Source organism: Setaria italica, chromosome IV, assembly GCF_000263155.2.
Source record: "Setaria italica strain Yugu1 chromosome IV, Setaria_italica_v2.0, whole genome shotgun sequence".
Taxonomy (NCBI): domain Eukaryota; kingdom Viridiplantae; phylum Streptophyta; class Magnoliopsida; order Poales; family Poaceae; genus Setaria; species Setaria italica.
Genome location: NC_028453.1, coordinates 13,227,433 through 13,249,865, shown reverse-complemented (window position 1 = coordinate 13,249,865; position 22,433 = coordinate 13,227,433). Strand labels below are relative to the sequence as shown.

At 50.4% G+C, this 22,433-nt stretch overlaps 3 protein-coding genes across 4 annotated transcripts; all 3 read right to left on the bottom strand.

Moving 5' to 3' along the window:
- Window positions 1–5,054: 5,054 nt before the first annotated feature.
- Window positions 5,055–7,265, bottom strand: LOC101782011 (UDP-glucose:2-hydroxyflavanone C-glucosyltransferase). Its single transcript, XM_004965197.3, has one exon. The coding sequence runs from the start codon at window positions 7,200–7,202 to the stop codon at window positions 5,718–5,720; it is 1,485 nt and encodes a 494-aa protein (XP_004965254.1). The 5' UTR covers window positions 7,203–7,265; the 3' UTR covers window positions 5,055–5,717.
- Window positions 7,266–7,615: 350 nt separating this feature from the next.
- LOC101781599 (UDP-glycosyltransferase 708A6) lies at window positions 7,616–9,474 on the bottom strand. The gene has a single exon (XM_004965196.4). It carries the CDS (start codon window positions 9,274–9,276, stop codon window positions 7,849–7,851), a length of 1,428 nt encoding a protein of 475 aa, XP_004965253.1. The 5' UTR covers window positions 9,277–9,474; the 3' UTR covers window positions 7,616–7,848.
- A 3,612-nt stretch (window positions 9,475–13,086) lies between these two features.
- Window positions 13,087–22,433, bottom strand: LOC101780803 (disease resistance protein RPM1). 2 transcript variants are annotated; one of them, XM_022825665.1, is made up of 2 exons: window positions 22,252–22,433; window positions 13,087–16,260 (listed from the first exon to the last, which is right to left on the bottom strand). In XM_022825665.1, the coding sequence occupies exon 2, from the start codon at window positions 14,944–14,946 to the stop codon at window positions 13,543–13,545; it is 1,404 nt and encodes a 467-aa protein (XP_022681400.1). In that variant the 5' UTR covers window positions 14,947–16,260; window positions 22,252–22,433; the 3' UTR covers window positions 13,087–13,542. Both variants share the same exon structure in this region, with proteins under 2 accessions (XP_022681400.1, XP_022681401.1).

The following is a 22,433-nucleotide window of genomic DNA, read 5'->3' as shown; positions in this document are numbered from 1 at the left end:
ACGAAAGGAGGAAAAAGAAAAGAGGGCGGAATCAGGAGAAAAAGAGAAAGGAAAAGAGAGGGACCGGCGGCAAATGCGGCACGCGGTCGAAGCACGTGCGCGGCGGTCTGACGATGGCACGCGGCGAGATTTACGGCACAGATACAAAGATAGGTGGGGGTCGGCATGGGTGCCGGGACGGCGAAATCGCCGGGGAGATTTCCGATTTCCGGGAGCTTAGCGGTAAAAAGATTTTAAAGGCAATTTTAACGGGTGATTTTAGTTGGTGATTTCTGCGGATGTTACAAACCTACCCTACTTAAATTGAATCTCGTCCTCGAGATTCGACTAAGTCCAGAAGAGATGGGGGAATTCCTTCTTTAACGCGTCCTCGCGTTCCCACGTGGCCTCTTCTTCGCCATGCCTACTCCATTGCACTCTGCAGATCCGGACCGTTGTATTCCTCGTCCGTCTGGTGACAGTGTCCAAAATCTTGACAGGCACTTCTTGATACCGAAGGTCCTTTTGCAGGTCTATTGTTTCCACCGGTACTTGTTCCTCCGGTACTCTCAAGCATTTCCTCAGCTGGGAGACATGAAATACCGGGTGTATATCCGACATTTCTTCGGGCAGTTGGATACGGTATGCTACGGCTCCAACTCTCTTTAACACCTGGTATGGTCCGATATACCGAGGGGCTAGCTTTCCTTGCACTTGAAACCTTCGAGTACCCCGAATCGGGGATACCTTGAGATAGACAAAATCTCCCTCATTGAAGTACAATTCCCGTCTTCTTTTGTCCGAGTAGCTCTTTTGTCTGGACTGTGCAGCCTTCAGCTTCTCTCGGATTTCTGCCACACGGTCTTCTGCTTCCTTGATGAAAGCTGGTCCGACTAAGGAGCGTTCTCCGACTTCTGACCACATCAGAGGGGTTCGACACTTTCTACCATAAAGAGCCTCAAATGGTGACATGCCTAGACTGGCTTGGTAACTATTGTTGTATGAGAACTCTGCATAGGGTAGACTTTGTTCCCAATCCTTTCCATAGGTAAGGACACACACCCTCAACATATCTTCCATGATTTGATTCACCCGCTCTGTTTGGCCATCGGTCTGGGGGTGATAGGCTGAACTAAAATCCAGTTTGGTGCCCATGGCTTTATGTAAGCTCCTCCAAAACCTAGAGGTGAACTGAGTTCCTCTATCCGAGACGATCCGGCTGGGCACACCATGCAGCTTCACTATGTTGTCGACGTAGAGTCTAGCTAGTTTTTCTCCACCGTATGTGGTCCGTACGGGTAGATAGTGAGCAACTTTAGTGAGTCGGTCCACTATTACCCATATGGAGTCATTTCCCTTCTGAGTTCTGGGCAAGCCTACTACAAAATCCATGCCGATCTCATCCCACTTCCAAACCGGGATAGGCAAGGGTTGTAGCAAGCCGGCTGGCTTCTGGTGCTCGGCCTTGACCCTTTGGCAAGTATCACAACGGACGACAAACTGAGCTATGTCTGCCTTCATCCCATTCCACCAGTATTTCAGCTTTAGGTCCATATACATCTTCGTGGATCCGGGGTGAATGGAGTATGCTGAGTTATGGACTTCATCCATGATGGTCTGCCGGAATTCTCCGTCCTTGGGGACACAAATTCTGTCCTTATACCACAAGGTTCCCTTCTCATCTACTCTGAAATCCGGGGCTTTATTTTCTCCGGTTTGTTTGCGGATTTTTACTAGGTCTTGGTCTGAACCCTGAGCTTCTCGGATTTTATCCTCCAAGGTGGGCCGGACACTTAGCCTGCGGCTAGCATTCTGGGAATGATATGCACATTTAGCCGGGCCATTTCCTTTTGTAGACGGGCATTATCGGGTCCGGGCTGTCCATAGGACTTCCTGCTTAAGGCATCAGCTACAACATTAGCTTTGCCGGGATGGTAATGGATTTCTAGGTTGTAGTCCTTTACCAGCTCTAACCACCTCCTTTGCCTTAAATTCAGATCGGGTTGGGTAAAGATGTACTTTAGGCTTTTATGGTCGGTGTAGATTTCACATTTGTTCCCAATCAGATAATGTCTCCAGATCTTGAGGGCATGCACTACGGCTGCAAACTCTAAGTCATGGGTTGGGTAGTTCTGCTCATGGGGCTTAAGTTGTCGAGAAGCATATGCCACAACCTTCCCGTCCTGCATGAGGACACATCCTAATCCTTGTCGGGATGCATCACAGTAGATGACAAAGTCTCACTGGATATCCGGTAGGGTTAATACCGGGGCTGTCGTCAATCTCCTCTTCAGCTCTTGGAAACTCCGTTCACATGACTCGGTCCAGGTGAACTTCTTGTCCTTTCTGAGCAACTCTATCATGGGCCGGGCTATCTTGGAGAATCCCTCAATAAACCTCCGATAATACCCAGCTAAACCCAGGAAACTCCTGATTTCACTAACATTAGTGGGTTGCTGCCAGTTGGAAACGGCTTCAACCTTCTCAGGATCAACTGCTACTCCTTCTGCGGTCAAGATATGACCCAGGAATGCCACTTTCTCAAGCCAAAATTTGCACTTGCTGAATTTAGCATAGAGTCGGTGGGCTCTCAATTTTTCCAATACCACCCGTAGGTGTTGTTCATGCTCCCGAACACTCTTGGAGTAAATAAGTATGTCGTCAATAAAGACTACAACAAACTTATCTAACTCGTCCATAAACACCTTATTCATGAGGTTCATGAAATAAGCAGGTGCATTGGTCAATCCAAAGGACATCACTGTAAACTCAAATTGACCATAACAGGTGACAAAGGCTGTCTTCGGGATGTCGCTCTCCTTGATCTTGAGCTGATGGTACCCTGATCTCAGGTCTATCTTGGAGAAATACTTGGCTCCTTTCAGCTGGTCGAATAGGTCATCTATTCTGGGGAGGGGGTATTTGTTCTTAATGGTGACTTCATTTAGTGCGCGATAATCCACGCACATCCTCATACTCCCATCTTTCTTCTTGACAAAAAGTACGGGGGCTCCCCACGGGGATGAGCTAGGCCTGATAAAGCCACTCTGTTGCAACTCTCCCAACTGTTTCTTCAGCTCGGCTAACTCTGAGGCTGCCATTCTATAGGGTCTCTTGGCTATAGGGGAGGTTCCGGGGATGAGGTCAATTACGAACTCTATGTCCCTGTCAGGGGGCATTCCAGGTAGTTCCTCAGGAAAGACGTCCGGGTATTCACTCACTACCGGGACTTCTTCTAAGGTCTTGGTCTCCATGCTGAACACCATGGGGTCCGGGCCACTTCCCCTAGTGTGACAGGTCACTTGCACTCCATCCCGATTGGTCAGGTGTACCACCTTATCAGCACACCCTATATGACCGTCATGCAGGCTCAACCAGTCCATTCCAAGAATCACATCTATCCCCTTAGACTTAAGTACTACTAGATCCGCTAGAAATTCTACCCCACTTAAATTGATCCTTACCCGAGAATAACCTAGTCGACACTGAATGTCGGCCCCAGAAGTCCGGGTTAATAGGGGTAACCTTAGTAGTACTGTAGGTATATGGTGTTCTTCCACAAAACTTGAGGATATGAAGGAATGTGATGCTCCAGAATCAAAAAGTACTGTTGCCAAGACTGAGCTGACTAGAAACTCACCGAGTACCACGCCCTGAGCTTCGCGAGCCTCCTGCGCGCCGATGTGGTTGACGCGGGCTCGTCCGAATGATTGCTGGGGCGGCCTCATCTGCTGGCTGTTGTTGTTGCTGGGGTTGCCGCTGCTGCGGACTGGCACACGGTTGGCTCCTGACAATGCGGCCCTGGGCCCCGCTACTGAGTTGGACAGGGCTGACGCTGCTGGCTTGTTGGCATAGGGGCAGTTGGCGATGAAATGTCCTGGCTCCCTGCAGTTGAAGCATGCCCTACCATTGCCAGTGACTTGGCTGGCGCTGCTCTGTGGGGCCTTGATAGGGTTCTGGCTCCTGAATGGGGCAGCAGTCTGATGTGAGCCAGATGCTTGGGACTGGGTCTGATAATGCATGGGAGCTTGGGATCTGGGCAAAGGGTGACCGAAGCTCCTTGGCTTTTGGAATTGGTCCTGCTGGTGTGCCTTGCTCTCCAGGAACCGACGCTTGTTGTCCCTCCGCTCTTCTGCCTTGGCCCTCTCAGTCAAGATGGCCATGTTCATCAAGGTGTTGAAGTCGGGGTAGATCTGGGGAGTGAGCAGGGTCCTCAGCTCCGCGTTCAAGCCTTTCTTGAACATGTCCTGCTTCTTCTCATCCTTGTCCACCTCCTCTGGAGCATAACGGGCTAGCTCCATGAATTGGAAAGTATACTCTTCCACAGATCTGTTGCCCTGGAGGAGCTCACGGAACTCATCCGCCTTGTGCTTCATGGTGGCTGCGGGGATATGGTAGTGACGAAATTCCGTCACGAACTCATCCCAGGTGATAGTGGAGGCATACTGTGTGGCAGAGCAGTAGTTCTCCCACCAAGCTAGGGCAGTCCCAGTGAGCTGGTGGGCAGCCAAGAGAACTTTGTCCCTGCCCTCACAACCAAATGGCTCCAGCTTCCTCTGGATAACGCGCAGCCAGTCATCTGCGTCCAGAGGGTTGACAGACCCGCCAAAAGTGGGTGGCTTGGTCCGAAGGAAGTCCATTAACCTTTCATTCATGTTCTGTCCGCGGGGCCTCTGGCGAGTAATGGCGTTGGCTAGAGCTTCCAGCAGAAGGGTCTGGTTGTTCATTACTTGAACCAGATCAATAACCGGTGGGGGCGGTGGCTGCTGTGTCCCCACCTGACTTTCTCCCCTTCCTTCTGGCTGGCTCACTTCCTGCTCCTCAGGAAGTGCTGCCGGAGGCGGTTCTTGCCTTTCTGGCTGCCTCTCTGCATTGGGGGTGGCATGGGCCTGACTTGGGGAAGTCCTGGTGGCACGCTTGGGCGGCATCTGCAGATTGAGTGAGACTTTATGAGAGTGTGATTTGGATTTTAGTGATCTTTAAAGTGGTAAATTCGTATTTTCGAAGAGACAGAATCCACCTCCTGTCGACAACACACAGACTAACAAGCAACAAACACAAGTGATTTTATTTATTTTGCCACGGGGGGGGGGGTACAACACTGCTGGGGGTAAAGCCAAAACACGTACTACACGACCGGTTACAGCAACACAACTGAAGGGGTACAACTCTAAACTGCGGACCATGACGGCTTCATTCCTTGGGCAATCCTGGCTGGGCATGCTACTCGCGAGGCGAGTCTTCTCCCTGGACTGAGTGATCTTCTATCGGAAGGAGAAGGGCCAGCACCTCATCCTTCAGAGTCCCGCCCCGTGGGAGGGGTCTCGGGAACCACTCCATCCGACACCTCGGAGTTCCTTTTTGAAGGTGGTGGTGCCGGGGTGGCGTCCGGGCTTTTCCGCTTACTGGGCCCTGGGGCAATGGGAATCCCTTCAAGGATCGGGGCCTCGTCGTCCTCGATGGCCACCATCCTCCTTCTGGCACGAATGGTGAGGTGGGCATCCTTCAGTTCCTTGGAGTGCCGATCCTCGGCCTCCTTGAGAGCCTCAACGGCAATGGCCTCATTGCTTTGAGCGGCTGCGGCTCGGGCTTCGGCGGCGGCTAACTTCACCTGAAGCCTCCTCACCATAACTTTTGCGTCCTCGGCCCTACGGGTCTGCTACTTCAACTTAGCAGCCTGCTCGTCGTAGAGCTCGTCCAAGGTGAGAAGGTAGGCAGCCATGTGCAGCATAGTGGGGTCATCCTCGCGCTGTCCACGTCCTTCCAAGGTCCGTACCCGGGCCAGCCAAACCGCCCCGGCAACGACGCACAAATTCGGCCAGGCTCTGCTGGCTCGTGCCGCCGTCTGCCACGGCTCTTGCCGCCTCATCTCGAACGCTCGCCGCCTTCTCCGCCACCGCCTGGTCTCCCATCGCTGCCACCACCTGCTCCGCGATCTCCTCCGCTCCCACCACCGCCTCCTCCCCCTCCCAGCTCCACCGCTCCACCCACACGCCGAACCCAGCGCGCGCCACCACGCGGGCGTTCACCCGCTGGTCCGCGAACCTCGGCCACGCTAACACCGGCACGCCGTTCGCCGCCGCCTCCGTCACCGAGTTCCATCCGCAGTGGCTCACGAACAACCCCACCGCCGGGTGCCTCAGCACCTCGTCCTGCTCCACCCACGATTTGGTCACCAGGCCCCGGCCTTCCACCCGCCGCTGAAAGCCCTCGCCGAGCAGGTCGCTGAGCTCGCAGGCGTCGTCTCTGTCCACGACGGCGCCCTTCACGACCCACAAGAACCGGTGGCCGCACGCTTCCAGCCAGGCGGCGAGCTCTCTGATCTGGTCCCTGGCCAGGGCCTTGCGGCTGCCGAAGCTCACGTACACCACCGACCGCGGCGGCTGCGCGTCGAGCCACGCCCTGTAATTCCCCTGTTCTTCCGCTGCCTCCCGAAGGTTCAACGGCATAAGTGGCCCCACGGCGAACACCGGCGGGAGGCTGGCGACAACGGAGCCGCCCAGCAGAGCAGCGACGGCCTCCGGCTCCATGGCCTCGAAGGCGTTGACCAGGAGGCCGTCGGCTGCCACGAGCGCCCGGCCGTTCGCGACGAACTGCCGGGTGAAGATGTCGTCGGGATCGTGAAGCGCCTGCGGAATGGAGGATCTGGGGACGCGGCACACGCCGGGGACGTCGACGTCGCCGACGCTGTGTCCGGCGCCGCCGTTGGCGTCGAGGTAGGTGGGGAAGTAGGCTTTGAAGGAGAGCATCGTGGCCGACGCGGTGAAGAAGACGTAGCACGGGACGCGGAGCTCCCTGGCTACGGGTATGGCCACGGAGGCCAGCGCGATGTCCGCGACGAGCGCCGACGCGCTGGCCCCGGCGAGCAGCGGGCCGAGGAGCAGGGGAGTGGAGCGGCGCAGGGCCTCGTAGCGGACGTAGAACGGGTCGGCGCCGGGGAACTCGGACGACGCGTCCAGCGGGGCGAGACGGAGGTCGAGCCGCCGGACTGCGGGGAAAGCCGCGAAGAGCGCGGCGATGTGGCAGGATTCGGCGGACGACACCGTGGGTAGGGCCGTTACGAGGGAGACGTCGCAGCAGTGGCCAGCGGACAGCGCGACGGCGAGGCGGGTAAACGGGACCAGATGGCCCATGCCGGCGCTAGGGAAGAGGACGATGTGCGGCGTCGCTGCCGTTCCCTGGCAGTCGTCGGAGGTGGAGTTCGGCGGTGGCGGTGAGGACATCGTCGAACACTTGGGTTCCGTGAAGTGCGGGGCAAGGTGCTGGACTGGAGGTGGCTGGTGTACTGGTAGGTGTGATTTTGGAGTACTTGGACTACTTGACTAGTGGCCTGTTGCACGTCGAGGTGTGACGCTTGAACTTTGCTACCATACATGACATCTGCATGACTTCAGTAGGCGGCATGGGAATGAGGACCTGTTTTGGTTACGGTCAATGGGTGGCAAATATGATTTACCGAATTTTAGTAAATTTTTTTCACAACTGGGCCAAGAATTGATGACCAAAAGCTGAGTAAATTGGAGACCCCAGACCAGAGGGCCGAATGGGCCAACTACAAAATGCAGCACCATCTTTTCTGTAGAGCGTGCTATGAGGATTAACATGGATCTTGTTATGTCAAAAGTACACATATAAATTCTCTTTTGAATACTTGAAAGTTTGAAGTATGATTTCTTAGGAGGATTTCACATTTTCAAAAGAAGTAGCTTGCACCAAACATTTCCTCTGCTTGTTATGTACACGACGGCACTCCCCACTCTCCACAGTGCATACAGGGGACATCAGCAGGGCTCAGGAAACAAAAAACAAAAATAAATAAAAAAAAAAATTCACAAGAAGCAAGCATCTTTATTTCACTGCTGCTCGGCATCATCGGTCTTGCCTACTGCCCGCGTCACGGCACCGCCCAACGAACTCTGCCAAGCTCCGGTAGCTCGTGCCGCCCTTGGACGTGGCCGCCGCCGCCGCGGCGTCGCCGACCGCTGCTGCCTTCTTCGCCACCGTCTCGTCCGCCATCACGGCTTTGATCTTCTCCCCGACTTCCTCCCCGCTGACCAACCCTTCCTCCCCGTCCCAGCTCCACCGCTCCTCCCACGCGCCCAGCCCGCCGCGCGTCACCACGGCGGCGTTGATGCGCTGGTCGCCGAACCGCGGCCACGCCAGCACCGGCACGCCGAACGCCGCCGCCTCCGTCACTGAGTTCCACCCGCAGTGGCTGACGAACAGGCCGACGGACCCGTGCTGCAGGATCTCCTCCTGCTCCACCCACCCCTTGGTCACGAGGGCGCGCCCCCGCACCCGCTCCAGGAACCCGTGGCCGAGCAGGTCGCCGAGCTCGCCGGCGTCGTCCCTGTCCACGACTGTGCTCTTCACCACCCACAGGAACCGGTGGCCGCTGGCCTCGAGCCCCGCTGCGAGCTCCAGGAGCTGGTCCGGCGAGATGGCCGTGCGGCTGCCGAAGCTCACGTACACCACCGACCGCGCAGGCTGCGCGTCCAGCCACTGCATGTAACCGGCAGGATCTTTCGCCGGAAACATCACCGGGAGAAGCGGCCCCACGGCGAACACGAGCGGGAAGCTGGAGACAACCTTGCCTTTCCGCAGGGCCGTGACGGCCTCCGGCTCCAAGGCGTCGAACGTGTTGACAAGGATGCCGTCGGCGTCGACGAGGCCGCGTCCGTTCGCCACGAACTGCTGGGTGAAGAGGTGCTTCGGGTCGTGCAGTGCCTGCGGTACGGAGGACTTGGGGATCCGGTACACGCCGGGAATGTCGACGTCCCCGACGACGCCCGCGCGGCCGGCGGCGGAGTTGGCGTCCAGGTAGCCGGGGAAGTGGGCGCAGAAGGCGAGCATCGCGGCGGAGGCAGTGAACAGGACGTAGCACGGGACGCCGCACTCCCTAGCGACAGGCAGGACGACGGAGGCCAGCACGATGTCCGTGACGACCGCGGACGCGCCGGCGGTGGCGAGGAGCGGTCCCAGCAGCGGCGCGGAGCGGCGCATGGCCTCGAAGCGGAGGAAGAAGGGGTCGGCGCCGGGGAACTCGGACGCGTCGAACGGCGCCAGGCGGAAGTCGAGGCGGCGCACGGCCGGGTCCGCCGCGGCGAAGAGCGCCTCGAGGTGCCTGGCCTCCGCGGAGGACACGGTGGGGAGCACCGCGGCGACGGAGACGTCGCAGCCGTGGCCCGCCGACAGCGCGACGGCCAGGCGGCCGAACGGGACCAGGTGGCCCATGCCGGCGCTCGGGAGAAGGACGACGTGCGGCCGGGCGCCGGAGTGGTCGCCGGAGGTCGGCATCGCCGACGAGGACGCGATGGAATCCAACACCTGCTACCTGCTCCCGGCGAGGCAGTGGTGGTTGCAGCGGTCGCTGTGGGGTAGACCCGTGCGGATAGCTTCCGTGCTGTGGGTCATTATTAATAACGTGGCGCGCCACCGAACCTGCACCGCACAATGCAACAACCACGGCGGCCGTGCTGGAGCTCCGCCGGCCGCCCATTTTTCTGCTGTTGGCCGATCCTCTGTTCCAAATGGCTTGTATAGCTGCACATCCGAATACTTTTCAGGTTCTCGGTTATCTTAACGTACCTTTGCCTATAGTACAGAGGGAATTTACCTAATTTTCTGATGACATATATCACAAAGTAAAATAAGTATTGGATGAAGATAAGATTAATGTCCAAGGAAAGAAGACATCAATCAGGAAACTCGGGTCTACAGGTTATACAAGGGCCAAACGGGCGGTCCGGTCGGGCCTGGCACAACATGTATCAGGCCGGCCACAGTGGCAAGCTGGACCGGGCTGCCCGCTGTGCCGGCTCATTGGCCCAGGCCTGTCCCTTGGAGATCCTAATCGTGCCGGGCCAGCCCGTTAGGCCAACAAGCCCAGCGGGCTGTGCCACCCATTAGCCCATTCCGACCACACCACACCATATACATCACATGTTTAGCACAAGCGCATCTCACGTATGCATTATACATCACAAGTTTGTTACATTTCGACAAATTACATCTTACATATACATATTGCATTCTCACGTATGTATATGATAGGATTAGTTGGGGGCTGGGTTTATATGGGTCAGGGGAGATATGGCAGGCCAATCGGGCCAGCCAATTAAACAGGCCATGCTCGTGCCGACCCATGTGCCTCGGTAGTGGCCCAAGTTTGGCCCAGCATATCAGGCCATGCTGGTCCGGTCCTGTCCTTAACCGGGCCGGATCGTGCTAGTGCGGGGCCAAATTGTGCTGGGCCTCGTGCCGCACGTTTGGCCATGTATACTACTGTTGAAAACTTTGCCCTGATTTCATATTTAGGTGGAAACTTAGAAAATTTCTGCAGACGTATATCAAAATTCAAGTAAGTACTGAATGGACGATAACTATAGTGTACAAGCCAAACAAGAAGAGATGAATCAGGAAATGAGCAGCGCTGGCACCATATTTCTGGTCAGTTGTGTATAGCACACAAGAAAAAGAGTATTGTGGATCTGTGACACCACTACAACGTTGACCCTCAAACACAAAAAATTGCACAAGAAAAACTGCAAAAAAAGAAAAGGAGAGACTGTGAGGATCAGTGCCCAGATGGCGGTATTCCCTGCGATAGCTGGCATAGTCCAAGAGTCGAACGAACTCCTTTTTTTTTTATAACTTGCATTCATATTCATCCGTTAAAAGCAGAGTACATTTATGAGGTCAAACTGACCCCAGGATACAGACTGAAGTGCTCTAAGAACAGCACAACCTTGAACATGCGACTGCGTGGTACAAGATAAACTACAGGTACTTTGAGAGGTCACAGCTTTTGCCTGAGCAGCCAGACAGTGTGCAGCACCATTCTCTTGTCTTGAGATTTTTATCACTTGAATGCTTGTGTTGGATCGGAGAACCTGAAATTGAGATAGCCATGGCCTAAGCCTCCAAGGAGTAGGCGCGTAATCCTGCTGTAGAAGTGACACTGCTTGCTGACAGTCAGATGCCAAAGAAATACATTGAACCTGCAGAGCATTGGCTACCATGAGAACCGAATCCACCAAAGCTTTTGCATGAATGTGAAGGCGGCATCGATGTGGTGAAACCTTGAGGTCCAAAACAACTCCCAAACCTGCAAATGTAGAAGAGGTACTTGTACCATCAGGACGAAGTGCTGCATCTGTGAACGCCATATTGATTGCCTGCTGATCCGATCGCCTGGGAGAACCCTGCACAGCAACAGAAAACGAAGGAACCTGATGAAGGGTCTGATGAGCAGAGGAGGATGCACCGCCCGGCTGAGAAGTGTGATTTCCTGACTGAGTGGAGATAGGAGCATATAAAAGTGAAGTAGCAATGTCAGCTTGAGTCTCATAGTTAACTCTGCTAACAGACCATTTTTTGTTGTTAAATCTGAAATCATTTCTTGCTCTCCAAAGGTACCACAGCCTGGTAAAAATTTGCTGCAAAAGGTCATCTGAGAAATTATTTGTTAGAATTGTAGCTAAAGTATGTTGGAGACCATCAGGTTCAGGGGACAGCCGATCTGTTCTCAGAGGAGGATCTGCAGAGAACCAAACAGCTCTGGCAAAATCACACTCAAAAAAGAGATGGAAATCAGATTCATCATGCCCACAACATTTGCAAGTTTTGTCAATTCTAGAACTAAAGGTACCAGCTCTAAGACCTGTAGCAAGAGAGTGCCTGATCAACCTCCAAGAGAAAGCTTTGATGCGAGGAGGGATGATTTTGTGCTTCCAAATTTTATCCAGAATACTTAAAAGGACAGAAGAGATGCTACGAGGTCCCTGATTCGGGAGGGAGCGAACGGTTTGTGAAGAGAGGTATTTGTAAGCTTCTTTACTAGAGCAGATTCCCTGAACAGAAGGTTTCCAACAAAGAAGATCAGAATCAGAAGAAAGCACTTTGTCTGTCTGAAGAATGGAGGTAGCAGCTCTTTGTTGGAAGGTGGAGTTGAAAATATCCAGATTCCAAGAGGAGGTCTGAGAGCTCCAGAGATCAGAAACAGTATTGGGTAACTGGGTAGGAACTGAAGGAATAATTAGCTGATCATGAATGTTTTCCAAATATTAGAGTTGCCACTGTGAATCTAGATAATAGATTGTTGATACAAGTGATGTTTAACCTGAAGGATGGAGGACCAGAAGGCAGACCTAGGGCCATGCTAAGGTGATTTCCAAAAAGAAGAATTGTGAAAACATTTGGCTTTGAGAACAGATGTGAGAAAAGGATCTTTATTAGAGGCAACCAACCAAGCAGAGTGTAGCACCAAACTTTTGTTGACAGAATGTATATTTCTAATTCCCAGACCTCCAATAGCTTTAGGTTGGCAAATGCCATCCCAAGATCTGAAGTGAAAGGGCTTAGAAGAATCCTCATCTTGAACCCCTTGCCACCAGAAGCGACGAAGTATGGAATTGGTCTTCTCAGTGAAAGTTTTAGAAAAAAGAATATTCTGCATATAGTAAATGGGAATGGAAGCTAACACAGAATTGATATAAGTAATTCTACCTGCATGATTAAGCTTGTTTGCTTTGATCCCTGTCAATTTAGCCCTGAATTTGTGAAGGATGAAGCTGTAGGCTTGGGTTCTATCTTTGTAAGAGAAAACAATGGGATGACCAAGGTGAGTAGTGAACTCCTGTTTGGGAGTGACGTGCCTGGCGCCACCGGAGTAGAATAATGGCAGCTGTTTTTCCTCTTCAGTTTTCACGAAGGTAACTGCACCTAACTAATACCACGTGAGTACGTGACACGGCAATGCCCACAGAAGGATACAACAACAGTACAGCCACGGTAGTCTCGGCCAATAATAATCGTTGCACATTCTACGCGTGCTGTCAAGTTCTCGTGGGGTAGCAGCCGGCCTGAGATATCGGAATGCATGGTTGAGGTTGAGCCGTTGAGGGTGATGCAGAGCAAGCTCAGTACTGTTTGCACCTCTGTTTTAATGATCGGGACAGAGTTTCAGGTGCCAAACTTCATGCACGAAAACGAACACTGTCGTGTCAGAAGAAACAAATCGATTGGAAATCTCCAGCAGCATGTGTTTCAACACAATAGTTTCTAGGTGACATGTATACACCAACACTGCACTACTTTGCGATGATCTATGACAAAGAACACACATAGATTCACAAATAAAATGTCTGTTGATTGTTTACACACAAGGCCGAGCACCACTGGCTGTACGCATATACAGACAGACAGAACAACGGTTGTGACTATTACAGACACGAGCATGCAAGCAGTGGAATAGAGTTAACAAGTCTTCTGGCCAGATTATTACACACAAACAGTAAGCAAGCACAGGATACAACGATACATTTGATGGAACAGTGAAAACGGCACGAGGTACCGCAATTCAATGGAGTGATGTTTCTGGATGAAGAATAACGTCCAGGCGATGTGCAGGAGTCAGGGCTGACCTGTTGTGGATTGTCAAGGATGACGAGGAGGATGGATGGCGTCATGGAATCCAGATCAAGACTGCGAGCTCTCCCCTTGTTCAGAAATGGACTCTGTAACTTACACCTTCACCTCAGACTCTTCAGTTGTTGGACGACGTCAGCCCTGAATTTGCAGCACGGGGTGATTCCTGTGTCTACCCGCTTCCTCTTTTAGCATATCTTGCTTCGCCAATATACCACCCTGAATATAGACCTCCTTGAGTTTTGGAAGGTTCTCGATACCATTGATTCCTGATGCCAAGTCGCAATACTTGATGTCTATTGTTTCCATGTTAGGTGAGGTGCTCTGCTCGAACGTCACCTCCCTCAGTGCACAATTATAATAATGTAGACTTAGGATCCTCAGTTTTGGGAATGCATCCCTGCAGAACACCAATTTCTCTGCATCATACGCATCTTCCAAAAGTCGTAGTTGGATCAAGTTAGGCAATTGAGCCAAGGCCCCCAGTTCCTTGAGCTTACAACACTTCAAGTCAATCTTCACCAGGCTCACACATTCACCAACCCAAGCAGGTACCTGCTGAAGGAACCCCTTCAATTTGAGCCGCTCAAGACACGGGAGAGGGGATGTAAAAGAAACTAACATATCCAGCACCCCAGCCTCTTCAAGCGGCTCCTTCGTACCTACATTGAGCGAACGAAGGGACGACAGCTTCTCTGCAGCCTCACAGAATGCCTTGCACTTTTTATTGGAGTCCCCTCTCCCTCTCACAACTAACTTCCTCAGCTGAGTTAGTTCCCCCAGCTCTTTAATTGCTTTCCTACTTGTTCTCTCAATATCTACTTTCTCTAGTATTTGCAGCTCTCTTAAGCTCCCCATTCCTCGTGGCACCCTAATGCCAGATGAATCAGACCAGCAGCTAGAAAATCCTTTGAATTCTTTAGGTGCACCACCACATAAGTTTATTAAGGAAAAGACGTCCCTCAAGAATTCTTTAGGTGCACTTATATCAAAATATGCACGACGTATCCTGCTACACCGGAGACTGCGAAGATCTTGAAGTTTAGTGATTTCTGTTGGTAGGGATGCAAAATTTGATTTCCGTATGTCCAGAGTTTGCAAGCCATGAAGATTTCCCATGGATCCTGGAAGAGTATAAACACTTGATTCGCTATGGAAATGCAAGTACTTCAAGTGTAGCAACAATCCTATGATTTCAATGTCCTGTTGCCTTGCTTTGAATCTGGCATTTTTGAGATCCAGAACCCTCAACATCTTCAGCTGGGGCAAACAAAGTGGGGCTATTGGCCCCCGAGCAGGTTCACTGAACAAAGTAAAAGATCGAACCCGGCTTAAATCCATGCCGTTCCATTTCCTGGTGCCAAAGCATGATACATGCCGGATGCTTTCTTTTGTCAAGGCAGCGGTTCTGGTTTGTTCATCAACTAATAATACATGGTTCTCCTGTCTTGAAATTGTCACTGCAATATCATGCACAATATCATGAACTCTGCAGGTTTTCACATTTCCTTGAACATCTAACTTGGATGGTTGAATCATGCTTCTGCTGATCAGTTCGTAGAAATAATTATCAGCAAAATCTTCAAGTGTTGCCTGAGCAGTACCAATTGAAATAAAACCTTCAGCTATCCACCTATTTACTAGGTGCCTCCTACTGATCTCAAAATCTTCTGGAAAGAGATTGAGATATAGAAAGCATGGTTTGAGATGAGATGGCAAATGATTGTAGCTTAAAGTCACCACTTGCTTCAGAGCTTCAACACTAGGGTCACCTCTAGCAAGTTGTGATGGTAATTGGTCACGCAAACTTTTCCACTCGTTTATGCCTTTATTAGCAAGGAGGCCGCCTATTGTCACAATAGCTAGTGGCAACCCTCCACATTTCTTCAGTATCTCGTCTAATATTTTATCTTCATCTGCATTCTTTGGTTCATGTACCTTTTTTATAGGAGCAGCTCTTTAGCATCTTTTTCCTCCAGGGCTTTAAGGTGGTGGATAAGTTTAGGGTAGGGGAAACTGCACACTTGTGCTACTTCAGTGATTCGTGTAGTCACTACTACACAACCAAGTTCACTGCTATGCTCTGGGAAAGCAAACTGGATTGAGTTCCAGGCTTCAATGGTCCACAAATCATCAAGAACAACAAAATACCTTTTCCCCTCGAGTTGTTCTCTTAGGAGATCAGTGCAATGTTTCCCTAGCAAAGTGACACCTTGGTGTTTTTTCAACAAATCTTCCAGCGAATTTTCCCCCAAAAGTTGTTTGATTAGATCCTTGAGGATCTCCATGATGCTAAAGGACTGTGAAACAGTAATCCAAGCAAAATTAACAAATCTTTCATGGAGCTCCTTGCTGTCGTATACCTTTTTAGGAAGAGTTGTCTTCCCAAGACCACCCATGCCAACAATTGAGACAACCTTCCGACCATCAGTCTTGCTAGATGTCATCTCTAGGAGCTCAACCTTTGGCCTCTGAAAGCCAACAAGCTGCGCTTCTTGGATGTACAGAGCCGCAAAATTTCGTGTCACCTGGAAATCTCCTTTCATGTCATCGGAAATGGTATCTGTAAGCTGGATCAGATTGTACATCTTCCTCATTTGATTTAGCTCTTGGATTCTTTGCTTGATTGCCCGTATCTTGATGGCAATACGATGGCGTGCTCCCAAGTTGAAGCATTGCTGCAACATGCTTGGATGCTTGATCGAAACCATAAACTCCTCAAGACAATCTTCAGTGTCATATGCCAAGTCACGTATTAGCTCCAGGTAAGCCTTCAACACCTCAGCATTCCCCTCTGCCACATTGGTTGTCCTAAGAAAAGCACTCATCATCTTAAGCTGGGCATTGATGAACCTAGTAACAACAAATTCATAGCATCAGGTTACGAAGAATCATAGTAAATGAGAATGTCATATTTTGTCGCATTTGTTCAGGAAGCAGATTATAATTCTGAGCATATGGTAGCTAAGCCAGAAAAAAAAACATTTGTTAAGGTAAGAAGAAAACAAAATCCAATGTATTGATTATAAACTGATAAATCTTACAGTGTAATCCTATAAGCAAAGATTAATGCGTAGGAAATAGTGCCCATTGGGAGCGCGTACCTCTTTGCAAAAAGTGTATGGGTTAATGCACAAAGAGAATGCCAAAGCATCCTGGCTGTAGCACACATAAATATTTACTGACCAGCAAATGCTCATTCCTGAACTCATACACGTGTAAAAAAATGACACGGACGGCCAGCATTTTAGTAAACATGACAATGTTAATTAGATGACTTCCTATTGGCTTCTGATCATAGGCCACACTCTTACCCTACTTGTAAAGATTACGAAGTTCGTTGCCACTCTAAAGCCAAAAGATAGTATTTGTTTTCTCACTGAACTGTATATCGTAAACACCGAAATACACAAATTTTGTAGTATGCTTAGTTGTCATGAGAGAAACACCCCTAGAGGTGTAAATCTGAAGTATCACAGCACAATGCAATGTTTGGTATCCTCTTCTTTTATCATGGTGGATATGGATAGAAATAAAATCCAAACAAGACCAGCAAGGGAACTGCCAACCGAATAAGAGAGCAAAGGGAAAAGGAACTATAGATCCTGTAAACAATGTAATCTTATCTCTACACACGATTGCAACAACCTAGAGCTGTTAGTTACTAGAGATAATGTAGATATCTTTGTATCTAGGGATATCGGCCAGGTTGTTGCATTGGTGTCTTGTAAACCACGGTGAAGATTGTTTTCACCTCTATATAAACACGTAGAGCGGCCCGAGAGGGTTCAACGCTTCCATAGAGTTTTACATGGTACCAAGAGCCAACCTCCAAAATACATCTTAGATTAGATGGCAAGCTCCGGCGCTTCCTCCGTCGCGCCACTGTGTGGTCTCCAGATCTCCGAGAAGCTTGGCAAGAACAATCTTGACCTCAGGAAGATGCAAGTTCTTCCAGCGATCCGTGGTGCTCAGCTTGAGGGCTTCCTCGACAGCACCATCGCCCGTCCACCGCAAGAGGTTGACGCCAAGGCTGGAGACAAGGTCGTGAAGAGTCCAAACCCGGAATACGCCAAGTGGATCGTGCAAGATCAGCAGGTTCTGAGCTACCTGCTGACCACCATCTCACGCGACATGCTGTCCCAAGTCAGCACGGCAACAACTGCAGCATAGCTGTGGTCCACGGTGGAGGAGATCTTCTCCTCCCAAACAAGGGCGCGGGCAATCAACACACGAATTGCCCTTGCTACGACCAAGAAAGTTAACATGACTGCTACTGAATACGTGAACAAGATGAAGCTGCTTGCATATGAGATGGCGGCGGCTGGAAAACCTCTTGGGGAAGATGAGCTCTGCGCTAGCATCCTTCTAGGGCTTGACATGGAGTACAATCCTCTCGTGTCGGCCCTGGTCGCTCAGGTGGAACTGGTCTCCTTCACCAAGCTTCAATCTCAGCTCATGAGCTTTGAGAGCCGCCTTGAGCTATAGCAAGGGGGCTCCCAATCCTCGGTGAACTCTGCATCCAGGGGGCATGGCGGGTTCACCCGGGGAGGAGGAGGACGTGGTCGTGGAGGTCCTGGCCCACGGGGTTAGGGCAATGGTGATCAAGGGCGCAGCAACACCGGTGACCAAAACAGCTCCAAAGGAAAGAAGCCAAGGTACAATGGTACATGCCAGGTGTGCTTCAAGGAGGGGCATAGACCTGCTAGCATCGCTTCGACCCCGACTTTGTTCCTGATGAGAGGAACATCAATGCCGCCACCAGCTCCTATGGCATCGACACCAACTGGTACACCGACACGGGGGCTACTGACCACATCACCAGCAAGCTTGATAAGTTGACCGTCCACGACAAGTATAACGGCAATGATCAAATCCGCACTGCCAGCGGAGCAAATATGAACATTAACCACATTGGTCATGCTATTGTTCGTACTCCTAATCGCAATCTACACCTTAAAAACATCCTTCATGTTCCCCAAGCCCACAAAAATTTAGTATCCATTCATCACCTCGCTAATGATAATCATGCTTTCCTTGAATTTCACCCTAATTTTTTCTTGATCAAGGATCAGGCCACGAGGAGAACGATTTTGGAAGGCCAATGTAAAGGTGGCCTCTACCCTCTTCCCATGCCGCACAAGGAAGCATTTAGCGTGGTCAAGCCATCTACATCTAGGTGGCATAGTTGTCTGGGCCATCCAACTTTTCCAATTGTCCAGAGTCATTAGTGAGAATAAGCTTCCTTGTTCTAGAGATTTTAATAGAGTCTGTGTGTGATGCTTGTCAACAAGCAAAGAGCCATCAGCTCCCCTATCCTCATTCGACTAGTGAGTTGCAATTACCTTTAGATTTAATTTTCTCTGATGTTTGGGATCATGCTCCTGATTCTGTTGCAAGAAAGCAATATTATGAGAGTTTCATCAACGATTTTAGCAAATTTACTTGGATCTACCTTCTTAAGCATAAATCTGAGGTGTTTCAAGTCTTTCATGAATTTCAATCTCTTGTTGAACGATGCTTTGATCGCAAGATGATATCTATGCAAACTGACTAGTGGGTGAATATAAAAAACTAAATTCTTTCTTTCGCAAGGTTGGGATCACTCATCTCGTGTCTTGCCCTCATGCCCATCAACAGAATGGGGCGGCTGAACAAAAGCACTGCCACATTGTTGAGGTTGGCCTTTCCTTGCTTTCCACAGCTTTCGTGCCCTTGAAATTTTGGGACGAAGCATTCTTAGCTGCGGCTTATCTCATTAATTGCACTCCTACCAAACTTCTTCAGTATGATACACCTCTACATCGCGTATTTCATGAGCAGCCAGACAACTCCATGTTGAGGGTCTTTGGTTGTGCTTGTTGGCCAAACCTCCGGCCCTATAATGCATGCAAACTTGCGTTTCGCTCTAAGCGCTGTGCGTTTCTCGGTTACAATAACATGCACAAAGGATACATGTGTCTTGACATTACCACAGGTCATGTCTATATCTCTCGCGACGTTATCTTTGATGAAACTCTCTTTCCCTTTTCTGAGCTGCATGAAAACGCTGGTGCCCAGTTAAGGGCCGAAATTAATCTACTCCCTCCTTAGCTTGCTAACCCTCCCTTCTTGCCTACGAGTACAACAATGCATAGTACCGTTGTGGTTAATGATTCAGTTGAAATTCCTGTTGAAACTAATGCATCTGGTGATGTTTTGGAGGAGATATCGCATGCTGTTGTTCAGGAGGAGACAGGCACGGGACACGATGGTGATCCTCTGCCTTCTGTCGCGCAGACGGCAGATGAATCTGCATTGGGATCGGGGCCTGCAGCGCCTAACGGATCCACCTCAGGGCGTGCTGCTGCTCCGCCCGCCTCCGAGACGACCACATGTCCGTTAGCGCATGGGTCGCCAGCGCGGGGGAGCAAGATGACACCTTCCACGCATACACCGGCTGACCGCACCAACGCGTGCCCGTCTGCTACTGGCCCAGTGACGGATCCTGCGGAGTCCACGCGATCAAGTGTTGCACCGACCACACCTGAGCTGCCTGGCGCATCATCCCTGCCAGGATCTTCTACAGCATCACCGTCTGTGGCTTCATCAGCACCCCAGCAACAACTTTCCCCAAGACTCGAGCACAGGATGGCATTCGAAAAGCAAAAGTTTACACCAACGGCACCGTCAGGTATGGCATGTCAATAACAGCTACTGAACCTCCAGATCTGGATGTAGCCTTAAGAGATAACAATTGGAAGAAGGCCATGGACAATGAGTATGAAGCACTCATGAGAATCAAGACATGGCATTTGGTTCTGCCAAAGTCAGGGAGGAACGTCATTGATTGCAAATGGGTGTACAAGGTAAAGCGGAAACCTGATGGCACCATTGACAGGTACAAGGCACGTCTTGTTGCTAAGGGGTTTAAACAACGATATGGCATTGATTATGAGGATATGTTTAGCCCGGTTGTCAAAGAAGCCACTATTAGACTTGTGTTGTCCATTGCAGTTTCTATTAGATGGAGTCTTCGCCAGTTAGATGTACAGAACGTGTTTCTTCATGGTCTACTTGAAGAAGTGTTCATAAGGTAGCCACCTGGGTGTGTAAGTACTAGTCAACCAAACTTCATATGCAAACTTGATAAGGCACTGTATGGACTAAAACAAGCTCCACGAGCCTGTTATGCTCGGCTCAGCACAAAGCTTCAAGGTCTTGGTTTTCGGCCATCCAAAGCAGATTTGTCCCTCTTCTTCTATAATAAAGGAGTCATTATTTTCTTGTTGATCTATGTTGACGACATTATTGTTGCAAGTTCTTCATCAGAAGCTAACTCTGCACTCTTGCGAGATCTCAAGTCTGAATTTGTACTAAAAGATCTTGGAGATCTACACTATTTCTTGGGGATAGAAGTCCAGAAAATTGGCGAAGGGATCTTGCTCACGCAGGAGAAGTACACAACAGATTTGCTAGTGAGCAGGGATGAGTAACTGTAAGACAATGAATACACCTATGTCAAACACTGAAAAACTCTCTGCTCATGAAGGAGAGTTGCTCGGTTCATCAGATGCATCTCACTACAGAAGCATCGTAGGGGTGCTGCAGTATTTAACCTTGACACGGCCGGATATATCATTTGCTGTTAATAAGGTATGTCAGTATTTAAATATGCCCACTACTATGCAATGGAGTGCAGTCAAGTGAATCTTGAGGTATCTGAGACTTATAGCTAGCACAGGACTCAAAATTCAGAGATCATTGTTTACACTTGTGAGTGCCTTCTCTGATGCAGACTGGACTGGATGCACTGATGACAGAAGGTCAACCGGAGGATTTGCAGTGTTCTTAGGATCAAATCTTATTTCCTGGAGTGCTCGCAAGCAAGCCACAATGTCTTGGTCAAGTACTGAGGCAGAATACAAATCGCCAATGCAACGACAGAAGTAATGTGGGTTCAAACACTATTGACTGAGCTTGGTATTCGTTCACCTAGTGCAGCCAGATTATGGTATGATAATATTGGTGCAACATATTTGTCAGCGAACCCTGTGCTTAATGCTAGAACCAAACATATAGAAGTGGACTTCCATTTTGTTCGAGAACGAGTTGCTCAAGGGCTTCTATAGATTCGGCTGGTGTCCACCAATGATCAAGTTGCTGACGGATTTACTAAGCTATTGGCTGTTCGTCAGTTAGAAAGTTTTAGAAGCAATCTCAACTTAGATAAGTTGTGATTGAGGAGGAGTGTAAACAATGTAATCTTACCTCTACACATGATTGCAACAACCTAGAGCTGTTAGTTACTAAAGATATCAGCCAGGTTGTTGCATTGGTGTCTTGTAAACCACGGTGAAGATTGTTTTCACCTCTGTATAAACACGCAGAGCAGCCCGAGAGGGTTCAACGCTTCCATAGAGTTTTACATATCCATCTTGAGCAGCTCATCGGGAGACTTCACTACAGGCAAGCTTTCACTCAGGGTTGTAGCGTAACAACCACTCACCTCTCACGCGCAGATCAGGTACAGGGATCGAGCTGGCAGGCAGTTCAGGACGCACGCCCAAACCTTAGAGAGAGAAGGTCTGATCCGGGGCGGGGAGGATCGGGATCGAGAGGGGAAGTTCGGGAAGAGGGAATGGCGGCAGCGAGTTGGATCTGGCGAGTTTGCTGACAGGTGGGAAGAAGAACACTAATAGCCTCGATTTGTGTGTGATTAACAAGCATGATTACACTCAAGAAATTATTGGACTCTCGGAGAAATCTGGTTTGACTGAAATAACACCTTACGGCTCACAATGCCAGAGATTCGAACCGCGTTGCTCTCTTGTGGTGACCATGAATCAGAGTTTAGATACGTACCCGATGTCGTCGTGTACGCCGAGCAGCAGTCCAACCTCCTGCCTCGCGGCTGCCGAGGCGACGCCCAGCGCGCTGCGTACCAGCGTCGCGGCCATGCTCAGCGCGGTCTCCGCCATGGCGCCCCCCCTCTTCCTGCTGCTGCTTCTTGCCTTCTGTTCCTCCACTTGCCTTCTGTTCCAGCA